Below are 24,358 nucleotides of genomic sequence, written 5' to 3'. Positions count from 1 at the left end.
AGACATTTGTGACAGTTGACGTAAATCGATGAAACGTTCGAAGAGATTTGCGTGATTGTGCTAAAACCGTACGAACGAGATACGCAATTTTGATTTTATTTACATATTTGATTATATGTACATATATAACATAAATAACGCGTAAAATTAAAGTGATTTTGACTCGGCTTTTGTTGTTTTTTCACACAATGCGATATAAAAAAAAACAGTTATTCTTAAAAACGAAAATAAGATAATACCATTTTTTTTTGTTTTTTTTTACACTGTGCTATTTCGTCGTTTTTTTTTTTTTTTACACTATGCTATTTCCTCGAGAACGAAATGAAAGAATGGAAGAACCGCGGCGAGCAAATCGATATCTACATCGGATTGTGAATAATCACAAATCTGAAGAATTTTCTTTTGATTTGTAAAGACAGTTTGTCGATAATTTTTTTTACATATGATGATTACTGATGTAAAAAGAAAAAGGAAATATCGATCAACAAACGCGATATGATAGTTTGTGATTTAAAAACCGATAACTTGTGAACGCGTGCGTTTTTGATTAAAAATTTTACACGTAAATACGAAAAATAAGTTCGTGTGAAAAAATGGAGGAATCCTCATCGGACGCGCCAGAGGAGAAAGAGGCTACCGTGGCGAATACGACACTCATCTGCGATGCGAGACATTGCAGAGAGATGCGAAAGGAGAAGTTACCGCCCTATCTTCGGGACAGAGGTACGAAGTTTTTCTCTTTATCTGTATAGTCAACAGTACAATTACTTTAGTAAAAACTATACAAATGTGTTTTAATATAAAAAAAAATTATACAATAAGATATCAACAAAGAAACATTCTAGTGTTAATTTTACAAGGGGAGACTACGACGCTTCCCTTGCAGATTTGATTTATTTGTGTAGTGTACGCGCAGAGGTCATGATCAGGACTTCAACATGTTCAAAGTTACAAAACGCAAATATTCAGCCAATTCCGAGAAAATTGATTTTGAAAAATTCAGGACTTTTATACAGGGTAAATTCGGGTATTATGGCCGTAGACTGTAATTTCACCAATAATTTGTTTAATAGTGCATTTTTGCGGCCATTCTTAAAGATAATCAGTATTTACAGTAGTTTATGTGCGTGCACTATTTAAAATAACAATATTGTGAAAATTATGTGATATTTTTACTTTCGACTGCCTGCAAAGTTTTGTATATATCCACTAAAAGCCGCTATAACGTCAATAATACGTTAATAATATTAATTATAACGTTAATAATAAATTGACAATTAAGCTGCCGTAATCAATATTACATACATAATAAAGGTACGTAAATTGTAATGTAATCATTAATTTGTGTAGTTTCATTTTCATTATTTATTTATAAATGCTATGGTCATCTTTTTCTCGTACTTCTCGGAAAAAAGATGGCCCATACATATATATATATATTTTTTTATTTACCTAGTAGTATAATCTACAATGTATTTAATCATCAAAATAAACATTTTTTTGCTAATTGTTTTTATAGTTTATATAAAGTTGCGTTTCGTAATTTAAAAAATACTATACGTGAAAACATTAACAACAATATGTAATAATCTCTTACGTACAATAAATATATTGTATTTAACACATAAAAAATTACTAAATATAATTAAATTACATACTTACACAGTAAACAATCGTGCGTCAAAATGTAGAACTTTTCTTGTGTTACGACGTTTTGATTATTACTTCAATGTAAAATTAATATAATACTGATATGTTATTATTTTTTTAATCTTTTCACGTGTTAAATTTATGTTAACTTCACAAATTAACATTTTTTGCATGTCATTAAAAAAATGGAATATTGTTTGAGAGCTTTTAACACAATGATTTCAATTAATTAAAATGTCTCAAAGTAAATTTAACATACTAAAAAAAGTTAAAAAAAAAATCTTTGATCACATCGTACAAACTAAACTGTTTTGTTAACATTTATCACGAGTTACTGTAACTACTGTTTTGTGTAGTTTTTAATTATTTTATATGTTATTTTTACATCACGCTTACAGTTTAGTCAAAATAACAAATATAAATGTAAAATATTGTATCAATTATATTTGACTTTACTAGTTTGTCAATAAGTGACTCGCAACGAATGAGTTATTTTAACTTAAAATTTAGAGTGGACCTCCTGGGACATGCAAAAAATGTTAAAATTAACATTTTCTTTTTTACTGTGTATAAAGTTTTTACTTGTATCTTTTACAAAAAAACATGTATGGCCAACTGTTCTGTAATAGCATGGCCATCTTTTCCCTAAAAGTTTGATAAGACGGCCAATGCATTTACATTTTAATATTTTGATAATATTAAATTTCTGTCTTAAGTGTTTTTTCTCTCTTTAATTTCAATAGTTATTATTGCTTCAAGCTTTAGTGAAGTGAAATAAAAAAGAATATTTAAGAATAACAAAAATAAAGGACTGTTTTTTGCGTTTAAAAAAAACTATGGCCATTTTATCCCTAGGGTTTACCCTACTTGACAAGTTAGACGTTTGTTCAAGGGGCGCGTGAGACGCAGCGAGGGAGCGCTTTAGTTCGTAATTGCGGGATCGCTGGATCGATTCTCTTGTGCTGTTTGAGTTTTACTTTTTTTCTCATGATTTTTTTTTTCATCAATCCTTACGTTACGTTCGCGCTACAAACGTATAAAAATTATCTACATTAATTTTTGTATTTAATAATTTAATTTTTTTTACAAAAATGCAGTTTATATTATTTTCATCACTTTTTTCTCACAAAAATCGGAATATCCATAATATATATACGGTAATACATTGATCAACGTATGCTGACGATTTTCTCGTTCTTCTTTTTCATCTTTCGGCGCAGAACAGAGACCGCAGCCTGAAGCGTATCTGTTTGTGAAACAAACAATGAATACAATCCAGATGTGACCAAATGAATGCAATGCAGTTTCCAACGGCTCTATCTGTGGATCGTGTTTCTTCCTACCTTTCCCTCCTGCCGCCAAATGAAAATTTTTTGTTCCCAGCTCGCAGCTGTTTCCTGCAGGGGTCAAAGCGTGCGCAAAAGAATACTTACCTCGGAAGAATTTTAATCGTCGCATCCTCTCCTTATGGAGAAAAAATTTATTAAGCGTCATCAAACAAATGATCATTGAAATAAGACACTGAAACTTATTAACGTTAATTTTCTCTTTCCGAGAACTCTTAATAAAGAGTGCAGTACACGTGTTTCTTCGCCGTATAAACTTCGGCTCTCGCTCGTTCTGGCGTGAGCACGTTTCTCTCGTTAAAGAAACAAAGCGCAATTGGAGTAAAGAGATGTATATAACCGGATATATATATATATATATAAGATAATAGACAAGTTTTATGTACATACACACAACTGCAGGAACGGTAAACGGTCGAACAGATCGATAGATACACGGCCTCCTTGAGAGGCACTGATGTAAATTAGGGGCGCGATATATCGAGGTGTGCAATCGCCGAATGCAGATGGCCGTTCCGGCGCGAATTCATAATCCGATATTTTGATTGCACGCGAACACGCGATCGCCTTCGCGAGCTAAGTAGTCGAAAGGCCGCGCCGAATGATATATATACATGTGTGTGTGTGTGTGTGTGTGTGTGTATACATATATATGTACGTTTCCATGTATGAAGATGACCGAATTTGGACCAGCTCCTGTTGCCGTCCTCGTTATCACCCGCTCGAGATTTCAAACGGGCCGCATCTTCCACGACGTCGGTTTGTGTAAAAGAAGGAAAAGTTTTCTTGTATCAGTCCGCACGAGAACTGTTAGAGTACGACAGACATTCTGACGCTTTTATATGTTTCTCGTCCCGTAAAAGAATCGATCAACAGCAAATTGTTTCGAGAAAATGCGAAGTTCGTTCCCCCTCCCCTCTTCCGTCAATTTATTTCGCTCATAACTTTGCTCTCTCTCTGTTGTTATACTCGATATACACGCGAGAGGTGTAAAGACCCGAGAGATATTTCACGCCTGTATGTAGGCGCGCGTTCATCGCTTTACATACATTTTGCCACCTACTTCTTGAAGTATGTAACTCTCGGCATGTAACGCAAAACAAAAAAAAACACACAGGTATTCGGATAACTTCGACCGCTCCTAAATCTAATCACACGTGCAACGGCGTAACCGTTTAACGGTATAACCATTTTGTTTTGATTTCATCTCGCTAAGGGAGAGACTCAAAGATTTTCTTCATCTCCTTCAGCTCAGGTTTGCTCTTCGTCTCTCTTTCAAGCTTCGATCCCCGGTAAAAAATTTTTTATATATACTTATACACAAATTAAAATAATTCTATCTAATTATGCAAATTTACATGCCGAATATGTTCATACAATTTTATACACGGAGAATTTCTTTTTTTAAGAGAATGGCGCGTCAGAGATATTCCATATCAAATTACAAAATAACTCTATCAGTATCATGTTAGATACAAAAAATTATATAAAACTATATTTTTACTAAATGATCGAAACGTTCACCTTATTAAAATTGTATATTAAATTTACTACCTTTGATCAGTGGTTTAAGGCTGTGCGGGTCTATTTGGATTATTTGTTATTTATACGGCCTTTTTCTAATTATATTTTTACTATATTTTTAAAAAAGTTTTGATATATAATCATATATACTTATACACAAATTAAAATTATTATATCTAATTATGCAAATTTATATATATATATATATATATATATATATATATATATATATATATCGAATATGTCCGTACAATTTTATACATGAAAAATTTTTTTCCGGGGACTGTAATAATCTTGCATCATTTTTTTTTATTTCTTTTTGTTTTGTTTCCTCACTCGTCTTTATGGGAATTGGAAGTTCTTTGACGACGAGCATTTTTACGCCAATGGTCGTCGCGCGGGGTCGAATTTGCGTGTGTGAATTCCATCTCGAAAACGCGACACGGCCAAACACACAGACGAATAGTAGGGCACACGTCTACCACCGGCGGTGTGTTTCGTTTCGGACACTTTGAATTGACACCTTTCGTGCGCGATCGGTCCCGACCGTCGTATTTCGCGAGATGCCTGCACGCACAAGCTCCGAATATCAGAGCTTATATAAAGGAACGTGCGGATACCGGCACGATTCCAATTGATACCTTGATATCGCGGCTGGTGCCATCGGGTGACAACCCGGCGCTGTGAAGTTTGCCTCTTAAAAAGGCCTCCCGTTAATACAAGATACTTTCTTTGTATCGCGAGCAAAAAAAAGAAAAAAAAGAAACAGTTAAACGCTTGTTTTTGAATATGTTTAAGACGCCGTTGTAAAATAATAACAGCATATAATTGATAATAACATAATAGAGAATAAACAAAGATAATAAAGAACATTTCAAAGAGATGTTGCTCTCAACGCGAGCGGCTCGATGCGCCGCGCTTATGGCCGAACCCGACGAGCTCTATCCAGGTGTCAAAAAAAAACAGAAGTTTAATTTCTCACAACACCCTTTTGCGCTTTTATTTATTTAACATTTTTTTCGTGTGTATTTTTTTTCAGAGAGAATACTCTATCCACGTAACACGAGGACTCTGCCGAAAACATCGGTGATCGGCGGACAACCCATTGAGGAAGAAACGTGCATGGTAAAGTAATTTCCATCGCAAATATATATAATAACGCGAGCTCGGATGTGTGTTCGGCGCTTTTAGTTAGTTTCTCTTTGAATCAAGAAATTTGCCTGCGCGATTTGTCACACAGGCTCTGAGAACGTTGGTCTTCGGTTCATGCGCGACTCCACCGAAGACCGAATGGGCGAGAACCGGACTAACTTTGCGACCGTACGGTCAAAGTTTGGCGTTCGGACTGAGAGCGCCGAGAAACACAACAAGAGGACTCGTTACCGCCGTACAAGCCGTCATGTTGAAGCACTTCTTGTTCAAATGCGACAGACAAGATGTGAGAGCGAGTTCCGAGACGTAAGCGCAAAAATATACTTTCGGTACACAATTATGTTTAATTTAATTGGCAACGTATTATTACCTTTGATTTCTAACAGACAATTATTATTGTAAATCTAGGTTGCAAGAAAAAAAACGTGTGTGTGTGTGTGTTTTTTTTTTTTTTTTAATTTCAGTCTGTTGAAACCTTCGTACGATCGACAAATCGAGGTGTTGACTTTCGCAATCGCGGAAATTATTTGGCGTTCCGCCGGCGGCTTCTCCGTGTCTGCGTGTCCGAATGTCGTCGGCAACAACACTGTGCCAAAAGCCGTAATAGCTCTGCCACAGGACACGCCGTATCTTCAGCACAGCGCGCATTATTTCCAAGACGGATTAACAGAAACGGTTGTAATTTTCTTCATCTATCGACTATAAATTACCGAATATTACGAAACTTGTATTACACTTGTATCACAGCAAAAAAGAAAATGTTAATTTTAACATTTTTTGCACGTCCCGGGAGGTTCACTCTAAATTTTAAGTTAAAATAACTCGTTCGTTGCGAGAGTCACTTATTGACAAACTAGTGAGGTCAAATAATTGATACAACATTTTACATTTATATTTGTTATTTTGACTAGACTGTAAGCGTGATGTAAAAATAACATATAAAATAATTAAAAGCTACACAAAACAGTAGTTACGGTAACTCGTGAGAAATGTTAACAAAACATTTTAGTTTGTGCAATGTGACCAAAGATTTTTTTAACTTTTTTTAGTATGTTAAATTGACTTCGAGACATCTTGATTAATCGAAATCATTGTGTTAAAAGCACTTAAGGACGTTCTCCGACTACAGTGGTTAGCAACCTAAATACAGTGGTTAGCAACCTAAAATATCTCTTCTCATGAGTAAGTTTGTACTGCTGTAACAAAGTTAAGTTGTGAGCTATTCAGCANTGCTAAGACCCGCTTACTCTGCGCAGAAGTTCAAAAATAGCTGCAGTACACAATAGCGCACATAAATCCAGCAAAACAAAAAAAAAACCAAAAAAAAAAAAAAAAAAAAAAATAGTTTGAAAACAAGGGTTGCTTGCCATATTATTCAAAATCGTATTTTAATTAAGACACTCTCCGCTACCACATACTTGTTTTTTAAAAAAATCCTACAAAAATTGTCGTCAGTAACTTTAAAAAACCCCACTTCACAAAGGCTCAGCATAGGAAATCCATGTTAAAAATTGAAACTTAAATCTTCCATATTTTGGAATTTNACATTGCTACCCCTATTATCCAAAAAGGCTACTTATAAATAAGATCATAAACTATGTATATCGCAAATTTAAAGAAAATCCTACGAAAATCAATAATTCGGAGAACGTCCTTAAACAATATTCAATTTTTTTAATGACGTGCAGAAAATGTTAATTTGTGAAGTTAAAATAAATTTAACACGTGAAAAGGTTAAAAAAATAATAACATATCAGTGTTATGTTAATTTTGCATTGAAGTGATAATCAAAACGTCGTAACGCAAGAAAAGTTCTACATTTTGACGCACGATTTTTTACTGTGTAAAAAGCAATCAGGAAAACAAACACGTATATTTTACTTTCGCAATTCTATATTATTTGTTAATAACAAAAACAAAAGAATGTTCGTATCAGATTTTGATCGCGCGATAGTAAAAAAAAGAAATATGTGACAAAATTAATGTTTTTTTTTTTATCTAGTGGAACAAATGTGTAGTTTGCGTCTTTGTTACGTAAAAGTAAACGAAACCCGAGCTTTCTCCGTGCAATTAACGCGACGAAATAGCGTATGTCAAATTATAAACGTTGGTGTTTCGCCAAGTGTATTAGAGTTATCGTACCCGGAGATCGCGTCGCCGATATCACCGTCGCGTGGTTTTTTGATCATTTATTTTCTACGTGTGTTCACTTATCAGATTGAGAGAATCGTTGTTTTATATTCCAGCTGCATCTGTTCGAGTTCAACTCCTTGGAGGATCTTGAAATATTTGTCAAGAGATATTTATATCTGGTGAGGCAACACAACCAAATTTCCATATTTAAGCATATTTATTCTTTCGAAACAAGCGATTTAGTTTAAAATTTCATAGAATAAAATATTCCAAATAGGAGAGAATTTTTGTTCGTAAAATTTCAGTTTCACGACGAAGGCGGGCCCGGTGCCGTCTTACTTTTGTACAGCATGGTGCTTTCAAGAGGTTTCTCGAAGTAAGAGAATTTTCTTCATATATTTTATTTCTATTAAAAAATCAATAAGTTATTTTAATTACAAACAATTAAGCGCAAGATATACCGTGATCCAGCATATATGTTCCGATTTAATTATTAAGAGTTCAGAACGATCTGGAAGATCCAAAGGCATCGATTCTCGGCGGATGTTCCGAAGAAGGACCAATCGGCGTCGTTATTTTTATTTTAACCGGACGCGCATCGCCACATGTTCATAACGGGGTGGTTCACGTTGGCGACGAAAATACATACGTGAGTAATTCTTTTAATTTAACATTTTAATTTTTCTTCAATCAATTAATTCTCGATAAGATTAATCTCGTTTCCGGAAGTACGGCTGATAATTTTATTTAAAAAATGTAAAAAATAATTTGACAAATAAGGCCGTGCCGCAGTGGGGAGTTCTTCTGCGAAGCGAAGTGGGATTCTTAATACACGAAGGTGACGGCAATATAGGCAAACAACCGGGTTCGCGTTTGAAAACGCCCAGTCTACCGATATGGGTAACACTTTGTCTCGGTCATCACGGCGTGCTCTTCAATACGAATCGAGAATTGCTGAGAAATTATCACGCTGAACGGCGGTAAGGGCAACGCGCGTGTGTTTTTATTTTTCTATTGATTACGCAACAACAACACATCGGAGGGACATCGCGGAGAGAAAGAAATATACCTTCTCCCCCTTTACGCATACATTACAGGTTCGAGGTCCAATATTTCACCTGCGGCGGTAGTCACGCTACGTTGACGGTGGACACGAGAGCGAACGAGGCTTCCGGAGGATCAGATGCTGCAACAATGGAAACCGCCGATATCGCCGCAACACCGTTAGAGAAACTCATTCGATCCAAGTGAGTACATGTTGTGAAATAGATTATTACATACGTGTACACACGCGCTACTTCACTTAATTCAACGCGATTTAATTTGAAAAAAAAAAAAAAAAAAAAAACTTGTGTTTTTTTTCTCAACAATTTATTGCAAAAGACCCGTTTGATGTCGCCATTGTCTCCCCGATCACGCGCGAGACATCCTCGAGATCATTCGAGCGTTGCGTCGAAACACCACGGGATTCAATAGCTAAGATATTTTTTATTTATTGTTTCACGCTCGCCAAAGGTGGCAGGATGCTCTTATACAATGGAACGGAACGCCGTTGATGTGAGGAACGATCGACCTTCTTTCCGTGTTTGAGAATACTGTGTATAATATCCGTGATTCCACGATCGATACCGATCGATCGCGGCCGCGATCGATCGCGCCGATCAGCTCGTATTAGCAAAGGCTTTTAATTGTCGTTAACGATGTAGGTTTCACGTAGAAAAACAAAACTTATTTATATCGCCACATAATATGTCGGGCTTTGCGTAATTAATTTTTACGTCCGATAAAAATATTTAAGATATTGCTTTTTTTTTTTTTTTGTTTAGGTGATTCGAACAAATATTTACATGTAAGACTAAAAAATAATCGTGTGAAGCTTTTTTTTTATTTTGTAAAATATTTTCATTATTGTCAATATATATATATATATGGCTGTTGAAATAAAATATCTTCTATGAATTGTGTGAGGCTAAAAATTGATATTTTTATCAGCTCTTCGAAAGGAGATTTCAACTTGTCCATTATAGACACCTAGAAAGACCGGTGTGTTGTATATCGTTCAAGTCGGTGCGACGAACAAACTTTTACCGCCACGCGATCGCGTGGAAAAACAACGTCTTCTTTGAACCGGTGTGTTCATGCAAATGCACTCGTAACTGAAGAGATTGAGCAAGCGAACGAAAGAACAAACGTAGTAAAAGTAGTTTAAAAATAATTTTAAACAATCAACCGTGACGTGACTTTTTATTTTGCGGCGATCTGTTACAATCATCACGTGTTTTCGGTGTTTTGGTTGAACGTTTAACGCGGATATTGCGATCGCGAGTCATTTCGAAAAATACTTGCAATTAATTAAATTGCATTTTTTTTGTTTTGGATCGTCGACCGAATGAATTCACCGTTAAGCGTAACGACGTTTTGCGCGCAAATCGCGCGCTCGGTAACAGAAACTGGTTCAAATTGGACAGAACTTGAGATGTTTATTAACCGCAATAACCGTGCATAATAAAAGTCATTTTTCTCATGGGGGGAAGCGACGAGAAACGGTCGCGATTTCACAGATCGATGATCCGCGAGAGATGCGTCGCGATGCTCATAAGCGAATCGGCGGCGGCGCCGCGATCACGTTCCACTTGCCCTCGACCATTTCCCACGACGTCAAATCGCTCGAATTGCAAAAGAGACACTCGGCTACGCACGTTGCCGAAAAAAATTGCGTACTTACGCAATTGCGCGCCGTTGCTGAATCACGTTACTTACGATCATGGTTTTCTGACCGTGATAACAATTTCGTACTTAAAAAATTGTATAAATAATAATGAATAAAAATTGTTATAAATTTGTGGGCGCGCCGGGTCAGGCGAATATAAATTTTTGAATTGTCATTCGTAAAGTCACGTTAGTGTTTTTTTTAAATGAGATTGCAATTAGTTTAATAATTTTTGATAGGTTTGTATTAATTATATAATCATGCGTTTTTTTTTTCAATCAAATGTGTCAAACTTTCTTCTCGTTTTTTTACGTTGTCTTCGACGTAATTTGATATTCTTTTTGGTTTTTTTATCTTATTGAATGGAGATCCCTTCTTGAAAAAAAAAAAAAAAAACTCGAAGACCGGATATCCTCGCGCTGTCTTACACCGCGGTCGATGAAAGTCCCCGAAGGGCTTACCAAAGACAGGGGTCAGTTATGTGTGCGCGTTTGTGGAGTAACACACGCATATGCGAGTTGCCGTATTTCTCCCATCGTGTATAAAAACACCTGTTTCGCGGTGCGGTTCGGGTAGACGTTTCTGTTGGCCGCCACGGGTCCCCCCTTTCTGACAATGGGGAGCCAACTTCCCGAGTGCCGCTCTGCCGCTTTGCTCGACGGCTCCGGTTTGCAGTAAAGAGTTTCACAGCCCCACAGCGCGGTGGTCGTTTCGCAGCCGAGTTTGATCCGAGATAGATCCCACAGATCGATCACGATATATAGCGCACGAAGTGTGAACAAGTGTGCCAACAACAATTCAATTTATAAAAATAAAGCAAAACGATAAGAGACGAGATGAACAAAATAAAATATTGTCGGGATAAAATCGAAGCGATCAATTTTGGCAAACAAACTAATTTAAAAAATATCTAAAACATTGTTTTCAAAAAATATAAAAAAAAAATACAAGAGTACGCGCGAAGGAATTGTAAGTAAAATTTTTTTTAGTAAATTTTTGTACACAAGAAGTTGTCGATTTATTTTATTCGAGAAACTTGCGCGAACAAAAGGATGATTTTTGATCTCCGCAAGTTATATGTGCGACACACAACACATTGGAAGATTTTATGTTCGTTACGGAGTGTGTGATGTGAAAAGTGAGTTATAAGAGTGGCGGGCCACCGCGTCGATCAATATAAAAGTCTGTCGAGGGTGCAAAGTTCCTCGAGCTCTCTTTGTGGTTTTTCGCTACAACACACAGAAACGGTGACTAATCGCGAGTGCGGTGGAACGAGATAAAAGCAACTTTGAAATTTGATGTTGGTAATGAAAGAAAGTTTAGTTTTGCAAAAAAAACTCTTCCGCCTCGACGAACGGCCAAATTGAATGTAGGAACAACGCGCTTTCTCTGAGCGTATTTTGTGTGGTAAGTAATCGCACGATTATAAATTAATTTTTTTTTTCTTACAGAAAGCAATTGATCTCACGAATCCCATTCAAACATCTCATTGAAACACAAGCGATCCAGATCTCACCGATCAATATTCTAAATGTAGATATCGATGATAATTTTTATACAGTTATCCGCCGAGCCTGGAGGCCTTTACGCCGGCTGACCATCGCGTTGCGTTTCAATTTACGGTCCGTGAATTTAAGTGGTTATATATATACCGCGCCCCACATAGCCCAAAGTATATCCGACTGATATTTTTTTTTATATTTACATCTAATTTCTTTGTTCTTCAATATTTTCAACCGCTCATTCAAATCAGTTTAGATTGAATTTTATTACGAAAAATATATAACTAAGAAAATTACAACAACGGAGTTACAAAATCATGTTGTAAAATTTTGTTATATTATATTGTGTTCGCAAGACGATATAACATTTGCGTTTAGACAAGTACGTTTAGATAAATAAGTTTAGATAAGAACAAATAAATAGTTTTCTTTATTTTTTATCTTTCTTTATTTATTCGGTTATTACCGTAAATGGCAAAACGCGAACGTTCCGCATTTTCTCGCACTTTCTCGCAATGGCGTGAAGAAGTCCACTGCCGGGTCTTGTCATTCGACCAATCGGACAAAGGATAATTCATTATTTTTTTTAAAAGTATTTATCGTATCAATTGCATTTTTTTACATAATGCTATGATAAAAGTATTATCATATCAGTTGCATTTTTTACATAATGCTATGAGAAAAAAGTACACACACACACACACACACACTGTAGTCAAAAGACAAATATACAAAATGTCAAGAGTTATTTCCGGTGATAAATCGCACAAGTCATTCTATTCCTGATGACGTGCAGTTCTACGTAGTCATAGTTTCACGTAATAAAGAAGTTTCTTTACATGCTTTCTAACCACGCGTTATGCTCACGTCGCGTTGCAGACACGTCGAGCAAGGCGGTTGTTTGTCTCTATCGTTTGTGTTCTTGCACCCGTCTGTCAATTTCACGACAAACTCGATGATATATACACGTAACTAACAAAGCTTTACGCCAAGTAAAATGTATGTCACAGTCAAAAATTAAATAATTCGTCGAATTTTTAAATTTATTTTTTTTTTTATTTTTCACAATTGATTGCATCGCGCTCGAATATTAGTTTGAATTAAAAAATATTGGATATTAAATATAAATTTGTAAATATCAATAAGAAATTGAATTAAAAATTTTTCAATTATTTAAAAACATTTACAATAAATTATGATTTATGTCGAACGTACGTCTTTTGTAAAGTCACGTAAAAAATAAAACATTTCCTGAGACAAAACTCAATCAAACTTCCGATAACGTTTGCAACGCGAATAAAATAAAATTCCGAGCAAAAAAAAACAAGTGCTTTATTTCCGAGAATAAGCGATAATCAAAGTAATATTCTGAGAAATTTCATCTTTTCGCAAAAAGATTAAACTCGATTTTTAATCTCGCTCAACGTGACGAGATTTTGTCTCCCCTGGCCATTTCCTCATCTCTCGCGATTTTCCGAGAAATCGTCACTGAGGATACTTATTTCTTTTTGCAGATGTATCGGTCGACGGAATTAGTAGACGATGATCTTGAATTGCCATGGGACGAAACATATTGAGGATCTTGTTGCTCCTCTGTTGCATGCTGCAATTGCATGTCGGACAGCGTAAGTTAATATTCTCGCAGCGTAATATATCATTTCCGTCTTTAAAATCTCATCTCTGATAACAATTTGTTTTACAACTATTATGTAAATACATATTTTTTTAAATAATTACTACTAAGACGTTAGAGAGAAGACAATAGAATTTAAAAACAAACAAAAATTGAAAGAGCAATGCTCTGATATATAAAATTTATTTATTCTTTTTTCATTTATTTGATGTTGTTGAAAAACGCGATAACGCGCGCGCGTATAAATTCATTTAGTTTTTATAACATTTAAATAGAATTTTAACAAATATCGCGCTATTATCAAATACGCGAATTTTAACAAATATCGCGTTATTATTAAATAGAATTTTAACAAATATCGCGTTATTATTAAATACGCGTTTATCTCGTACTTCCACTTAAACTTTCTCTTGGCTCAATTTTTATCTGAGCTATTTAACAGACGCGTCGTCTTTCTGCGCCGTCCGGTCTCTCGCTCGAAAAATTGCGTCTGCGCGATCCGCGCGCGTATCTTCAAATATTTGCAAGTAGTTTTACGATTGAATAACACACGCGCGCACATCCTCGAACGAAGAGGTTCGCATTCATGTTAGAAAAGAAAGAAGTTTGCGAAAGGCAACGACGTAACGCTGCGCCGCCGTCGACGATTCGCCAGCGAGTTCGCCGCGACCGGAACTCCGCTCCAAGGAAGCGAGCATATATCTACCCTCTCGCACATACGCGTTAAATAGTCCATACGCCTATACGCATCCGATGCGCGTCCTTCTCTATAGCGTTTCGAATAGACCAAGAAGTACAAGTGACATTATATCGAATGACGTGGCGTGTACACGTCACATTAAATCGAAATACAGAATATTGGAATAAAATTATTAGAATAAAATTTTTCCTCGAGTCGCAACGACGTTTCGCTATCATCGTGCGATGATATCCAAAATTGCATTACTGGGATACGTTCAAAAACTGCCGACAAATTTTAGTTATTTTTTTTATTACACTTTTCGCGCTCGTGTTATGTTTTGATAAAAAGACAGGAAGGTGGCAATAAAACGAGCTGTACACCTGGACCTCGATTCTTGAACAATTTGCGTGTACGAAAGTCTATAGTACATGTGACATTAACAGTAGAGTTTCGTATACGAAAGTTTTTTTCAAGAATTAAGGCCCTGATGTGTTCGGATAAAATTCTTCTTTGTTCCGAAGATTTAACACGATGATACAAACGTTTCGAGATCCACCATGGGATCTTCTATACATAAAAAAATTACAATAAATGCATGATCATATTCGCGACAATTATTATTCAAATCTTCGAAATAAAGAATTTTATCCGAACACATCAGGTGTACAGCTCGTTGTTGCCTATCTTCCTATCTTTTTCTTTTTCTATGTTCTATTATTTTGCAATATAATCTAAAACGTAGAACTTTACGTTCAATGATGTAATGGAACAATATGTGGCGGTCTGGAAAACCCGAAACCAGAGTTAGAATTAACAAAACTATTGCGCAGATAATTATGTAAAACACAGTGTGTTTTTTATGTAAATTCTTAACACGGTTTTGATTACGTTAAGGTTACGGTAAACCTGAACTGCATCGTTAAGACGTAGCGCGTCTGGAATGCGCGTAATATTTTGTGCGGGATCGTTTGCGGTCATTAGAACAGCTGTATAATTAATAACTGGACAGTGAGTAATATACGAGCGAGCAGGTGCTAACCGCGCTAACGCGCATTTTTGTCTAAGTTCGCGTGTGTGCGAAGAGTGTAATTGTTATCTCTCTCGCTTGAGAGAAAAGAATATTTATGGGATTTTAATTGATTATATTTTAACATGAACTATATATTCAGAGACGCAATAACAATTAACAAGACAAAGCTCTTTGTGAGAACACGCATCGATCTCATAAAAAAAAAAATAAAACAATTTCCGGCAGTTTCTCACAAGATTATTTTCCCACGGTCCTTCAACCCCAAACGATTTGCGCGCAACCGTTGAAAACCGGTTGTCCAATAATCGAAACTCGATTAATCCCTAACGGAACTTTTCTAGGACGCACTCGCGGCAAGTAACCATTTTTTTTTTTTTAGCGCGATATAATATTATAAGAACAAAAACTTTTATCTATTTTTAAATAATATTTTTTTATATATGTATAAAAAAAAATCAAACACATTAATTCGTTTGACGATATAACTTGCGCTTTTCAGTAATTCGAGACACACGATGCTTCTTGGAAAATGGGGCCACCGCGGTGCATCTGTTTGTCAGCGAGGATCTGCCGGTCGGCGACATCGTCGGGGTTCTCGGAGTTGTAGGTGATCCTAGTTCGCAGGGTGACATTGTGCTAAGCCTGCAGGAACTCGATAGCCCAGTCGCATTCTTGCCATACACGAAAAATTTAACTCTGGTCAGACCGCTCGACAAGGAAGGCATCGACGGGCCAGCTAGCGTCTACGTCAACGTCATTTGCGACAGACGACAGCACACTTTGGACCCGGTGAGAGATGAAATTCCATTATGGTGGATTTTAAAAAACAAAAATTTTATTTATAAATTAATGTTATTAACAACAGCTCGATGAAACAATTATAAAACACACAAAAAACCAGAGAGCCTGTGGTCCAGGTTGAACGTTTAAATGTAACATAAAGCGCAGTGTGTATTCCGGATCACGTTCCGATCAATTTTTTATTGGTGATTATCTTCACTGTTTACAATGTAAATAATAATATGAAAAAATTATAAAATTAAACAAATATAAAAAATCCGTTCAAACGTCCTACCTTCAACCTGGACCGCAGACTCTCTGGTTGTTTGTTTTATAATTTTTTTATTAAAAAAAATCATTTCAACCGCATGTTTTATATCTTTTATTGAGAATATTTTTTGTTCGAATAATTAATTAATTTTGTTTAACAACATTTAGTATATATGTGGTGTTACAATTTTTATTTTTCCTAAAGGGATTCATCATACCGGTGAACATACGGGTGATAGACGCGAATGATAACTCGCCTCAATTCATTAACGCGCCTTACGTGTTGAATATTTCCGAGGTGAGAAATTATTTCAAAATTTTAATATGACGTATAGAACATTTTCTTGTTAGAATTTTAACTTGTAACAAATTGAACATCTCAGGTCACCGTTAACGGTACGAGAGTTCTGCAAGGAGTCCGAGCTGTCGATGCGGATCAACCAGGACCGTACTCAACTGTGCAGTATGCAGTTCTGCCGGGACCTCATTCGGTAAAATTTTTATTACGTCTTTATTTATACGGTAAAATTTATATTTATACGTTATATCAAAAAGAATTAACTCTGTTTTCGTTTCGATTTTGTGTAAACAGGATTATTTCTATTTCGTGAGTGCTATAGAAGGTACTCTTGTGCTAAGAAAACCGCTGGATTATGAAAGCCTCAGCAATTTCTCTATTCATATTCGTGCTCAAGTAAGCGCTTTTCTATATATATATATTTCAAGATTGAAAAATTAGATACGAACATGCTCGTTTCTAAATAACAAATTACTATAAAGTCATGTTATTTTTTTATAGGATCAAGGTAATCCACCGCGATCGTCGACGACGACGTTGTACGTCAACGTTATCGACGCTGACGATCAGAATCCAGTGTTTTCGAACGACGAATACAAAGTCATTGTACCTCATCGCGTGAAGGAGGTAAGATTGTGATTTATTTTTTGATGTTATATATTGTTATATGATGATTTTTTTTTCTTTTTAATTAGCTTTATAATCTTATGTTTGATAACAAAAAAAAATTAATTACCAATCTATAGAGGAGAAAGTTACGAGTTATGCCTGATGCGATAAAGGCCGTGGATCAAGATCGCGGCATAAATGCGCCAGTTCGATATTTTTTTAAAGCCGAAACCTTACCCTTTTTGAATTTAAACGTCGACACCGCTGAAATAGTGATGTTGCGATCACTTCAGGATCATGAATTACTGATTCCCACGACTACGGTTATCAAGGTAAAAAACCAATACGAAAAGTGAGATATAATCCCCGGTAGGAAAATATTTGTGAGATTATGTGACAAAATCTTGCATGAAAATTGTGATTTCCAATTATATAAATATATTTTGAGAAACAGATGCAAAAATATTGATCTTTTATCAAATATTTGTAACTGTTTGCACAAAATTAATTTCCAAATACTATTTTGGCAAAACAATAACGATATGGCGAATCGTCTTTTAGCGGTATGTTTGCAAAATTAAATTTAAAAAGAAATTGTTCAATAATTGAGAAAAAACTTTTAGCTATGTTATGTTTAAAACATGTAGAAATATAATTGCATGTGAAGAAATCAAATGAATTCGTGTATATACTTATGGAAATGCATAACGCGACTCTTTTCTAATTTTTGACAAATATTATTTACAAATTAAATTTTTTATGGCTCATTGAAAATTTCTAAAAAATATATATAAGGTTATACGAGCCGATCGCAGGATTTTTGTGCGGAAATTTGCATGTATATATATTTGCATGTATATATATATATATATACATGCAAATTTCCGTTATTATTTACAAAATTTTATTTCGACAAAACTGTTGCGTTACGGCGAATCATTCTTAGTGCAATCATTGCAAAATATCATATCGTCATTCGTGACGCCATTTTTGTGCAACATTTTCACAATTTGCCTATTGGGGAATTAAATTAATTAAATTAATTCTTAACACGTATAAAAAAACAATGTAATATGACGCGATATTGCACACTATAAAAACAGGCTGTTCAAGTGGACAATCCAGACAGATACGCTTTCGCCACGGTTGTCGTGTCGCGAGAAAATAGCTACGGAGTTGATCCGACAGCAGGTAAATATTATTATATAGATATATATATATATATATATATACATATATAAAAGAGTTTTTTCACGAGAATGTATAAGCTCAATCGACAGTATCAAAAACCGTTTCAACAAATGAGTATGATGTCAGATAAAAAAAAAACGAGTTTAAAACGTTTTGTGTTTTACGGATATCAGGTGGTCGAGTGCCCGTGAAATTCGTGCTGAAGGAACATTACACGAACGTGCCGGAGGACACAAAACCCGAGAGCGTTCTGTTAACAACGAGAGTGAACAAACCTGATCCTGTAAGTAGTACGCAACTACGCTTTGTTCGTAATAAATTATAATCAAACTGCGACATAGTAGTGTGTAGTGTAGTCTTCGGTTCTAGAATTTAAAATTCTGGCTGAGCGCGGAGGCGGACAAGAGATTCTCGATCACCAATAACGGCCAGTTGATCCTCAAAGACAATTTGGATTACGAGAAGTCGATCCAGCACAGTTTTCGCGTTCACGTTACAGACGGGTATAACGTACGTGCACGTGTTTTTGGTTTTTTTTTTTTTTCACGTGTGAGATAAAGATAATTTTTTTCTACATCATTTCTTTTGTGTAATAGAAATTGCGACGATGCGCAATGGTTACAAAGTGTTAATTGGTTTCAGAATGACACGGCGCACGTGAACATTTTGGTCGAAAATGTGAACGACTGGGAACCTCGATTTTCTCACTCCTCCTACGACTTTCCCGTTCACTCTGCGAGAGAAGGTTCCGTCGTCGGTAAATTTTTTCTTCTTTTTTTTCAAATCAACCATTTATATTTTTTTTTTGTTCAATTCAAAGAATGTGTGCGATTCTCTTTAGGACAAGTGGTGGTGTACGATGGCGACAGAGGTGACAATGTTAGTTTATCGCTTCGAGGACGAGACGCGAGGTATAAAAAAAAAAAAAACAAATATGCTACGTAAAATTAAAATATTTATATTTAAAAATTATGCATTTTATTTATTTTTTTTTTTTTGAGTTTTAGAATAAGCTTTGTATATCTTTGTCACAGAAAATTATTAAAAAAACAATTATTAAATAATTATTAAACAATTATTTACACATACGCGTCGCTTTTCTCTCAGATTCTTCGAGATCAAAGACAACGGAGAATTGGTGCTAAAATCGCTGGGTTCATTTAACGGATCTTCCGCTCGATTTATGGTGATAGCTTCCGACAACGGAACGCCGCCCAAGTAATTCTATCTATTTTTTTTACAACATCATATCACTAATCACTATCGAGTGTCGATCTACGTTTGTTCGCAATTTTTATTTAGATCTCGCATGGTCCCGGTGACCGTTTACCTACCAAATAACGCTTTGATAGCTGCGAGAGCCGCACCTGCTTGGCTCGGAAGCAGCGTGTTACTGGTTGCTATCTTCGGCGCGGTTTTGGGACTTCTCGGTGTTGTCATATTGATTCTCATACTTTACATCTACAAGCAGTGAGTAAACAACGCTTGAACAAATCGACGCAATTGCGTTAAGATTTCACAAATTTCTTCAAATCAAATCAAAGATCTCTCTTTTACAAGATATTTCATACCTTTCTCTTTTTTTTCTTTTTTTTTTTTTTTTAAGCAAAAGGCCTAAAAGTGGTGGTTCCGTCAGTTCGGTGGGGACGGGATATTGCGAGAAATCACCGGTTCCTTCGGCTCTAAGCCCGACGCCGCAAGTGCTAGGTGCTAACGTTCTTCAAGACACTTTGGAAAATCCGCGAAATCGACGTCACCCGAGCAACAGCAACGAGAACGACAATTCCGAAAGCCGCAACGACATTGACAATCCTGTTTTCGGAGAAACTAACGAGAACTCATACGGTGCTACAATCAAGAGTACGTGTAATTACAAAAAAATTTCAACAATAATCGATATCATTTTTTTCCATCTATCGAAGTCATTAGAAAAGATCTTATTTTACTTAGAATTTTGTTTCGAAACGAACCGAGTTCCTTTGTGTTTTGATTGTTTTTTAATCCCCAAACGGTAAATTTTCATTTCGTTTCAGGTATAGCATCGGCGAGACAATTGCCGTTGTACGCTCGACACAAAGTGGCGCCCGCTCCAAATCCGCCAGCTTTGTCGGCCACGTCAAACATTCCGAATATTGGCGGATTGGTGCAGAACATGAACGATCTGAGTGCTAGAACCAATCTGGACGCCGGTTCTCACGATTCCTCTAATTATTCGGGAGAACCGCCGGATTCTCTTGCGCCAACGTGGCCCGCTGGCTCGGCTCTCCCAAGGATCAAAAAGTTGTCCTGGGATGATGACGATAGGGTAATTATCTGAAGATCAATTTTTTGTATAGATTAATTGTATTAAATTTCGAATAAAAAAAACAGTATGTGTAAATTTTTACGTTTCTTCGAGACAAAATGTTCTCTTAACAAGTAACAATATTAAATTTTTAATTAATAATGAAGAAGAATAAGATTCTTCGAGGCTCGGGAAGTCTTTAAACTAATGAATGAATTTAATTCGGGTTGTGTGAGCCGTTTTGCAGGATGTTTTGTGCAGAGAATGTGCTTAAATATATATATATATATATGCATACACATATATTTAACGAAATAATTTTTTTCCTCCATATAGGATGCCGGATTTGCATCACGTATATATGAAGGACCCCGTATACCCCTCTAACTAATTTTTTCGCAATATTTTAAAAATATTGCGAAAATATACGTGATGCAAATCCNGCATCCTATATGGAGGAAAAAAATTATTTCGTTAAATATATGTGTATGCATATATATATATTTAAGCACATTCTCTGCACAACATCCTGCAAAACGGCTCACACAACCCGAATTTAATATTAAATTTTGTTTATTAGAAAAAAAACAAATTTTTATTACAACTAATTTATTGATGCAATAGTTAAAAAAAAACACACACAAATACAACAAAAAGACCGAAGCATTCTCTATTATTTAGACCGTGGACAGCGTCGAGGTCGCAGCGGAAACGCGTACGGGAGACAATCAACAATCTGGTAACGAGAGGCTCAATCTCACCGTTTATTTCTAAACACAATCGATTATTCCGTGACACGTGACGAAATGTTTCAATCTCTCGAAACAACGGAAGATTGTCGCGTAAGCGCTGTCTGATTTGTTTTGCTGAAAAAAAAAAAAGTCATTAATGTCGCAATTCGTTCTGAATGAACTGTGTGTGTGGTGCCGACCAGGTTGCGATGTGACCTTAGACGCGTATTCGGTCCATGAAACATCTGTGTTATCCTGCGTATATATATATATCCCGCGCGTTATAGCGTTACGTACGTACCTCACGAGTCATCTCGTCGTATGAATTATGTTATCTGTCCGACGTGACATCGATCTTCCATTGTTAGAGAAGTGTAATTATCGATAAAATATGACAAAAGTTTAACTTTTGTCTCTCGAATTTTTCTCTAAACAGATAAATTTAAGCCAATGCGATGATAAATTCGTCGAAAATTAACATTTAAAGCTCAAAGATTGCAAACTGCAATTTTCGCTTGAACTTTATTGTTGCGAGAAAACGTGTATAATAGCGAAGATAATCGTCCCTATCATTAAGCGATCGATAAAGTTGTCGCGTTCGCACTTTGTTAAAGACGATGGTACGAATACGTATGTACACCTGTGGGAGAACTGTGTCAGTAGGCCGATCTTGGCAAGTATTTGCACAACGACGACTAAATGAATATCTTTCATTTACGTGAGGCTTGGAAATTAGCAAAACCGCAACTTTCGAGAGCAACGTGAAATAATGTCAGATTGTAAAATCATTCCGAGAGAGGCGAAATGTGACAAATCAATTTTCGAAAATATATTATTTTTCAATATTTATCTCGAATTTTTGAGTGATTTTTTATTTTCATTTAATTCGATAATTATTTATGAAAAATCTTTTTACACATGCACATCTGTATGTTAATTATTACGTAAGACAGTCAGTCATAGTTTATTATCAATTTTCGAAAATTATATTATTTTTCAATATTTATCTCAAATTTTTGAATGATTTTTTATTTTCATTTAATTCGATAATTATTTCTGAAAAATCTTTTTACACATGCACATCTGTATGTTAATTATTACGTAAGACAGTCAGTCATAGTTTATTATCAATTTTCGAAAATTATATTATTTTTCAATATTTATCTCGAATTTTTGAATGATTTTTTATTTTTATTTAATTCGATAAAAAATTATTTCTGAAAAATCTTTTTACACATGCACATCTGTATGTTAATTATTACGTAAGATAGTCAATCAATAGTTTATTATCATATTTCATTGTCGCGTGTCTCGTGATGTTTTATTACGTAAAACTTATTTCGCAACTCGCGACGAACAAAACGATCTGTCGATTAACGACGAGTGATCAAATTCCATCGGAGGTAGGGCTCGTTCGAAGAAAGTGACGGACTCTTCACAAAGTGGGGAGAAAGTGACCTAGAGAAGTCCGGGCGATACGACTCCCCGGCATCGTCCTCAAAATCTTTTCTTCCCAGTAGTCCGTGACATACGACTGGGTGTGGAATGCTCGTGATTATCATCAAGTGATTAGACGTTCGACGATTTTCCGTGCGCGGGCCACACGTGAGTGCAGGTCTCTATATATAGTTATTTCACGTGACGTTTAAGATTGATTTTGTTTTGCACAAATTTAAATGCGACTAAACGAATTTGTTTTACATTTTATTTTATTTTTTTTTTCAAAATCTTGCAGATTTTAAATAATAAGTTTCAAGTGGAGAAAGAAAACGTACATTTTGTCAATTTTTTCATATTTTCTTCGTGATGTGTACATGTCCAATTACTTCTCTCTCTCTTTCTCTCCAACAAGTAGATATTGCTACGCGATATACTTCACTTGTGTCGAGAGTTAAATAATTATTGATGTATGCCGTTATTACAACTTCACAGATAAACACTGCCAGATAATTTTTATACAAATAACACAACGCGCCAAGTACTTGTAAAAAAGTATTTATCATAAAAGTGTCAGTAGGTGTCTATTATTTTTTCGTTATCCAGTATCTCATTATGCTGACTTTTATAATTTCTTTTTTTTTTGTGGCATAAGAAACAACCGCGTTTGTAAAAAATTTTAAAACTCTTCAAGTAATATATAAGTGTTTATCAGAAAATATGTAATAATTATAAGTAATTACATATTGTAAACGATTATACATATAAATTATGTAACAAATGTTATATTTGTAAAAAAAAAAGATTTATGATATATATACATATGTATAAAATTTTAGAGTAAGAGAAAATAAGTAAATTTATTTAACCGAAAGAAGTTAATAAACATGTATTTTTTATGTACAATTGCGTATATACATGTGCGTATCAAGACTTTTTACACGTTTGCATCCGGGTGCTATTTCAACATACCGTCTCGTTAACTTTCCTGGAGAAAGTCGAGATACCGGGGAGAACACCTTTTCAAGAAGAAAACTTACGTATATTTTTATTTCGTTTCGCTTTACAATTCGTGGAAGGTTAAACGCCGGCCTTTCAGATCCAAGTCCGCTTCGAAAAGATCTCATTTACTGTATCTTTACTCTCCAATCTCAGAACCACGCGATGACGATTAACACGGCTGTAACACATTTACTTTCTTCGCTTGTCGTGTTAGCGACCATCAATACGATATTTGGTACGTATTACGATATATTGTGTAAGTTTTACACAATACTTGCTTGCACCGTATTTTACAATAATTTACACAAGAAATTTGTTTTATGTATGCAAATATATATATATATATATATATATATATATACAGTAGTTATATATATATATACAAATAACTAAT

The 24,358-nt window shown here is 35.3% G+C and overlaps 3 protein-coding genes across 6 annotated transcripts in view; all 3 read left to right on the top strand.

Annotated features, from left to right (window-relative positions):
* The first annotated feature begins 539 nt into the window (after positions 1–539).
* On the top strand, positions 540–9,601 carry LOC109856837 (protein FAM188B2). Of its 2 annotated transcripts, none has more exons than XM_020432536.1 (10): positions 540–723; positions 5,560–5,645; positions 5,761–5,978; positions 6,137–6,347; positions 7,919–7,984; positions 8,111–8,181; positions 8,304–8,454; positions 8,586–8,785; positions 8,903–9,052; positions 9,321–9,601. In XM_020432536.1, exons 1-10 carry the CDS (start codon positions 594–596, stop codon positions 9,364–9,366), a joined length of 1,329 nt encoding a protein of 442 aa, XP_020288125.1. In that variant the 5' UTR covers positions 540–593; the 3' UTR covers positions 9,367–9,601. The 2 variants fall into 2 exon arrangements, with proteins under 2 accessions (XP_020288125.1, XP_020288126.1); XM_020432537.1 differs by lacking the exon at positions 540–723 and adding an exon at positions 5,386–5,469.
* Positions 9,602–11,472: 1,871 nt separating this feature from the next.
* Positions 11,473–22,402, top strand: LOC109856849 (protocadherin gamma-A1). Of its 2 annotated transcripts, XM_020432547.1 has the most exons (18): positions 11,473–11,922; positions 13,532–13,642; positions 15,862–16,151; positions 16,618–16,710; positions 16,796–16,903; positions 17,005–17,106; positions 17,212–17,337; positions 17,457–17,651; positions 18,423–18,510; positions 18,684–18,793; positions 18,880–19,020; positions 19,153–19,267; positions 19,352–19,421; positions 19,618–19,728; positions 19,813–19,980; positions 20,117–20,370; positions 20,544–20,815; positions 21,476–22,402. In XM_020432547.1, exons 2-18 carry the CDS (start codon positions 13,576–13,578, stop codon positions 21,566–21,568), a joined length of 2,403 nt encoding a protein of 800 aa, XP_020288136.1. In that variant the 5' UTR covers positions 11,473–11,922; positions 13,532–13,575; the 3' UTR covers positions 21,569–22,402. The 2 variants fall into 2 exon arrangements, with proteins under 2 accessions (XP_020288136.1, XP_020288137.1); XM_020432548.1 differs by lacking the exon at positions 18,880–19,020.
* A 317-nt stretch (positions 22,403–22,719) lies between these two features.
* The window catches only part of LOC109856848 (C-type lectin domain family 9 member A), a 3,525-nt gene continuing 1,886 nt past the window's right edge, over positions 22,720–24,358 (top strand). The window contains exons 1-2 of one of the 2 annotated variants that reach the window (XM_020432545.1): positions 22,720–23,130; positions 24,118–24,199. In XM_020432545.1, the coding sequence (XP_020288134.1) occupies positions 24,127–24,199 (73 nt within the window). In that variant the 5' untranslated portion in view covers positions 22,720–23,130; positions 24,118–24,126. Of the gene's footprint in view, positions 23,141–24,117; positions 24,200–24,358 lie in introns of both variants that reach the window. The other variant, XM_020432546.1, reaches the window with a different exon arrangement.

Source organism: Pseudomyrmex gracilis, unplaced genomic scaffold, assembly GCF_002006095.1.
Source record: "Pseudomyrmex gracilis isolate BER0280 unplaced genomic scaffold, ASM200609v1 scaffold_136, whole genome shotgun sequence".
Taxonomy (NCBI): domain Eukaryota; kingdom Metazoa; phylum Arthropoda; class Insecta; order Hymenoptera; family Formicidae; genus Pseudomyrmex; species Pseudomyrmex gracilis.
The sequence above is the reverse complement of the archived record's forward strand: the minus strand, read 5'-3'. Positions and strand labels throughout refer to the sequence as shown.

Excerpts from the sequence above, each read along its gene's own strand:
- LOC109856837 (XM_020432536.1), top strand. The coding sequence starts at position 594 with ATGGAGGAATCCTCATCGGACGCGCCAGAGGAGAAAGAGGCTACCGTG. Across the intron at positions 5,979-6,136 it reads GTGAGAGCGAGTTCCGAGAC|TCTGTTGAAACCTTCGTACG; the intron begins GTAAGCGCAAAA and ends TTTTAATTTCAG. Across the intron at positions 8,786-8,902 it reads AATTATCACGCTGAACGGCG|GTTCGAGGTCCAATATTTCA; the intron begins GTAAGGGCAACG and ends CATACATTACAG.
- LOC109856849 (XM_020432547.1), top strand. The coding sequence starts at position 13,576 with ATGGGACGAAACATATTGAGGATCTTGTTGCTCCTCTGTTGCATGCTG. Across the intron at positions 16,904-17,004 it reads TTCTGCCGGGACCTCATTCG|GATTATTTCTATTTCGTGAG; the intron begins GTAAAATTTTTA and ends TTGTGTAAACAG. Across the intron at positions 20,816-21,475 it reads CCTGGGATGATGACGATAGG|ACCGTGGACAGCGTCGAGGT; the intron begins GTAATTATCTGA and ends TCTATTATTTAG.